Raw genomic sequence first — 5260 nt, 5'->3', positions numbered from 1 at the left:
TAACTACACAAGGAAGATTAATTTACAGCAAGTAGATTAAACATAGTGTAACTGCACAAGGAAGATTAATTTACAGCAAGTAGATTGCAATAAAGAAAATAATCCCAGGTTTCAGTTGATATGCATACAATTTTTTCAGTTTCAGAAACTGGCAAGTTGTAAAAAAAAAAAAATAGTAAGCAAAAATTAGGGTTGACAGTTTGATGTTTTTTAATTACTTCATCCAAAACAAATGTTGATAAAACATCAAAAGAAATTTTAAAACTTCAACATTTCAGTTATGATTTTATTTTGGAGGTGATTTTAGAGAATACATCACATAATATTTCAAAACTTGATCTTGTCGTTTTGCCCGTATAAAAACTTGAGATACCAGGGTGAAAAGGAATAAAAGTGCAATGTTTCAGCCCATAGGAGTGGGCTGTCTTCAGATAATGTATTATTAACAAGTAGGATTGTCATCTCTTAGAACTTGTATTAATGAAGATCATAATGGCTGGGATAGTTGGAACGTGGTATAACCAAATACAATAGTAATTGGAAACACTGATTTTAGTGACACTAATTGATGTACGTAGGTAACTGACTGAGTTAATAGCCTTGTTATATTTAGTCAGAACAATTATCTGTATTTGTAATTTATAGTTTTTAACTTTTCTTTGCAGTGTGATTCTAGCCATAGCTATGGTGCTTCATAGAAAGTGTAAAGCAAGACAAATTCAGAAGCTTGGTATGCTGGATGGAACTTCAACACGTATGATGGCCTATAATTACACATTTCTGTTACTTCTTATTTTATGTATTATTTTATATTAAAGTGTTCTTCACTTTTACATTTCAACTGAGTATAAAAAAAAATGTGAAGCATTCAGAACTGAAAGCTGTGTTGTCTGTAATGGTAAAATCAGAATATTTAGGATTTTGGAATAGTTCTAATAATGTTAAAGAGTTTGCTAGTTTCAAACAACATATCTTTTTTATTAAGATAGATTTAATGTATATAACTTCGTAATATCACTTTGAATAATTGCTATAAAAAGGAGTTGTGCTCAAATGTTTTTTTTATCAAGGTAAATCACAGGATCCCAACCAGAATTCTTATTATGAACTAGTCACATCTCTTGCCAGACTTGGACTCATTATGGCATATTTTTATCTTTGTGATAGGTAAGTTTTATAAATTGTTCTTGATGTTAAAAATGTATTTCAGAAATGTTATTCATATCTCTGCACAAGAAATAGCTATTACCCTGTGCACTGCCGTAAAGATCTGCACTGCCACAAGCCTTGAATAAAGTTCCCACCTTTGCATGTGTATTGTGCCAGTCTACGATGTAATCATTACTGTTGTTTTCCACCAATAAGAGGATGACACATCCTCCATAAGCAGTAATCCCCATGAGCACTAGCATTTGAACAAAAGCTTATTCTTTCCTTAGCACTGCTTGTCTTCATTTTTTTATCTTAAGAATTACTGGAATTTTTGTTCTTATTATTTTAAACTTGTATTCCTGTTCATCTTTTCTTAATTTCTTATTATGTAGAATAATATGACCTTTTAAACTTATGGGTTAGAACTTTATGTAATTTTCATCATATTTGTATTTTTGTGGCATATTTCCTTTTCTCACTATTTAATTCAACATGTGGATTTCACCCAGTACTCTTCACAGTCATTGTTAGGCCTATACACCTTTGCTATTCTAGGCCCATCTTCTGCATATTTAACAATAAAGGATCACCACATTATTAGTTTTGTCAATCAACTGGATTATACATCCATATTCCCATGTTTCCAACATCTGATATTTTTTGTGACTACTTCATGGGAGTCATTCAGTATTTCATTGGTAACTGGAGGCACTCTGATGGTCAGTAATATTACTGCCATTGTGCACTATGTGTGTGGTTCCATTCTGATTTCAGATACTATGATTCCTATCCTCTTATTTCTATTACTACAACTGTGTGTGACCCATTTTTTGTTCCACCTATGTTGTTTCCACACCTGCCTTTGCTTCTTCTTCACTTTTTCCAAATGAGAATCAGATAATCCCTCCATCCTTCATTGCTTGTGTTTTTTCTTTCTCTACCTAATTTTTTGCTGAATCTTAGACTCCTTTGTTGCATCTTCACTTGCATCTTTCCTTTCAGTATGGAGATCTCCTCTTTTTTTGTCACTTTCTTTCTCATTCATTCTCACACTTCACTACTGTATCAACTTTACTGGAGCAATTTGCACTTACCTGTTAATCACCTCGCCCAATATTTATTTTTTTCCATTTTGTCCCAGTTAAGTTAGTTTCTAGGATATACTTTGCCAGATTGCCCTACTTTCTGACATTTACCTCCCTCAATATTCATTTCAGGATCTCTGTCTTGCACTTTTCATTGTGATTTGTTTTTTTGTATTACTTATACATTGGCATCTTGAGTTTTAATGCAGTCATCTATTCTGGCTTCTTGCCTTTAAGGCCAGGAGACCCCACCAGTTTTATCACACTATACACTTTGTGGGATCACCTCTCTCCTATTCATTTTCCCTCATTGAGGGCTGGCCATTGTGATTCTTGGAGGTAATTTAGTTCTGATCCTTGGCTCTGGTCCTGTGGGAGCTCTTCTCTTTCATTTTTACATTTATGCATTTCCTTTGCTTCAGCCCGTTGAGTCTCTTGGGGTTTTTTCCTATTCTACTCTCCACTTCCCTTGCTTCAATTGCCATGGAACAATTCCTCAACCCCACATGTCACAAGGTTTTTAGTGAGTTACATTCAAAATTTAACTAAACTATTTTTTTTTGTTATATCAATTAGTATAGCATAAAATCATTGCTAATAATCCATGTTTTAATAAGTTTTAAGTTCTTACTTTTATAAAGCAATATTTAAAAAAATCCTGAACTTCCCCTAGTGTGACATATGACACATTTTCTCTATGTATCTTCTCTATTTTATCTACCACCCTTTCAGTAACTATGAAATTAAATGTAAATTACTCGCTATAAAATTGTCATTGCTCAATTTGCACTCACTTGCTATCATTTGGTAGATATAACTGCCAGTAGTATTGTTGGCTGCTTTGTCCATAATAGCACTTATGGTTGTTCCTTACCTAAATATGTTATAGTTAGAGAGACAGTTAAATTGCATTTACTTTTATATCTTAGTTAATTATGTATTATTTATGTTTTAACTTGCATAGTTGAAAGATTTAAACATTATAAAAATAAATCTCAAACTTTGCCTTGGTTCTTAAGGCTTTTACAGTCTTGCTCAAATGCAAGATAATTGTGCTGAAGGCTTATGAAAAAGCAGAAGACCTGAAATTATGAATATTACCAAAATATCTCAAATGATATTTTACAAAAAATTAAAACATATGTACTTTTTTCTACTTCTTAACTTTTAAAATTTCATTGCACTGTGTGTTGATGATAATATCTACAGTTAGTGATGTGGTAAAAAAAAAATAAAAATAAAAAAAATAAATACATTTACCTTAAAAAAAAGCTTTTGATATTAATTTAGGAGGTTCTAGAGGTTATGCAAATAAAACTCGGAAACTGTAAGATAAAAAAAGTATATTTACACTTAAAATGAAAGTCACCTTGTACTCAAACTATCCAAGTTTGTGTGCAGATAACTACAATAGATAAATAACATTATGTTAGTGGAAAGACTTAATTAACAAGCCCCTCATGAGCCAATGGGTACATTTTTGTTTGAAAAAACAACCCAGTCCAGATTTTCTTCATTTGAGCTGCAATTATTTGGACATTTTTATTGGCTAAAAAGAAGGCATTTCCTGCATTCTTTTATTGTTGGGGCTGTGAAAAGTGATTTGAAGTGGTCAGTTGACTGAAATCTGTCAGTGCATCATGAGCTTAACAGCCAAACACAAGAAGCATGGAAGTTTCCAAATGACACAAAGAGGTATTATTCAGGAACCATTTAGAACCACCTTGGTAGATATTGTGCAGCAAGCCGTGTACAATATTCTGCCTTTAACTGCTTTCAAAGTGTTCCTGTCTGCTCATCCTACTGCTGTCTATCATGATACTTCTACCTTCCCTACCGAATCACAGGTGAAATCGCTCCTATCTCAGTTGAAAGCTAAAAATATAAAGGTGATAGAAGAAGCATAAAAGGTTGGCAATTGTTTAATTAATGATGCTGAGAATGTGACTCTATTGACATATGCTGAATTTATCCCAGCAGGTAGACCTTAGTACTAGCTAGTATGAAGACTTGAGAATGCTGTATTTCATTAAAATATTTATCAATTAACAAACTTTCATTGTTTTGAAGTTGTCATGAAAAGATACATCCAAAACCCCCCTCTTTGGGAGTTTCCAAATGGAACTTACTTTTAATATTTAACAAATTATGGCATAAAGACACCCCTTGGCTCCTGAAGGATGTGTTAAAAATACTTTGTTTCTGTACCAGATACTTATAATCTTTAATAAAACCTTGCCCGTAAAGACACCACTTGGCTCCTGAAGGATGTGTTAAAAATACTTTGTTTCTGTACCAGATACTTATAATCTTTAATAAAACCTTGCCAGTTTTTGTGAGGATATGTTAATAAAGATCAGAGTTACTGTTTGTATTGTTGCACAAATATCCTTCCCCAGTCAGACTCTTGCAAATTGCAGGAAACCATTGCTAAAAGGTTAATGCTTACTGAAAACATAAATTTGGCTGACTTGACCAAGCCTGTAGTGAGAGAGCTGTTCACCATCATAAATTGTACAACATATTCAATAAAAGCAACAAATTAAACTATAATCACACATTGTGATGATTTTTGACCAGATATTTCATGCCACATGCCCACCAGTGAGAATTTGCTACAATACTATATACCCAACTTTGAAAAAATATACCATTCTTCTTGCAATCACTACATATCTACCTATCTCATGATGTTAAATAATTTAGATGTGCCGTTTATCATCTGAATAGAAAAAATGCTGAACATACATCTGTTTCTTGACCTTATAATGTAGAACTTATCTTCTTTGTAAAAGAAACTAAGATGATGATTTAATCAGTAATAAGTGCTACCAGCAGTATTTCTAGTATAAATAACCTGTTGTTGATATGACCCATTCACTACATTTGATGACCTTATAATGTAGAACTGAGAACTTATCTTCTTTGTGAAAGAAACTAATATGATGATTTAATCAGTAATAAATGCTACCAGCAGTATTTCTAGTATAAATAACCTGTTGTTGATATGACCCATTCACTAC

The 5260-nt window shown here is 32.5% G+C and overlaps 1 protein-coding gene across 1 annotated transcript in view; it reads left to right on the top strand.

Moving 5' to 3' along the window:
* Positions 1 to 4347, top strand: part of LOC106475250 (N-acetylneuraminate 9-O-acetyltransferase-like) — a gene marked incomplete at its 3' end in the record, with an annotated part of 27727 nt that extends 23380 nt beyond the window's left edge. Inside the window, exons 5-7 of the mRNA XM_022379409.1 lie at positions 666 to 754; positions 1071 to 1167; positions 4285 to 4347. Coding sequence (XP_022235117.1) covers positions 666 to 754; positions 1071 to 1167; positions 4285 to 4347 — 249 coding nt within the window. The remainder of the gene's footprint in view (positions 1 to 665; positions 755 to 1070; positions 1168 to 4284) is intronic.
* Positions 4348 to 5260: the final 913 nt, after the last annotated feature.

This window comes from Limulus polyphemus, unplaced genomic scaffold (assembly GCF_000517525.1).
Source record: "Limulus polyphemus unplaced genomic scaffold, Limulus_polyphemus-2.1.2 Scaffold8289, whole genome shotgun sequence".
Classification (NCBI taxonomy): Eukaryota; Metazoa; Arthropoda; class Merostomata; order Xiphosura; family Limulidae; genus Limulus; species Limulus polyphemus.
Note: the sequence above shows the minus strand (reverse complement) of the source record. Positions and strands in the feature narration are given on the sequence as shown.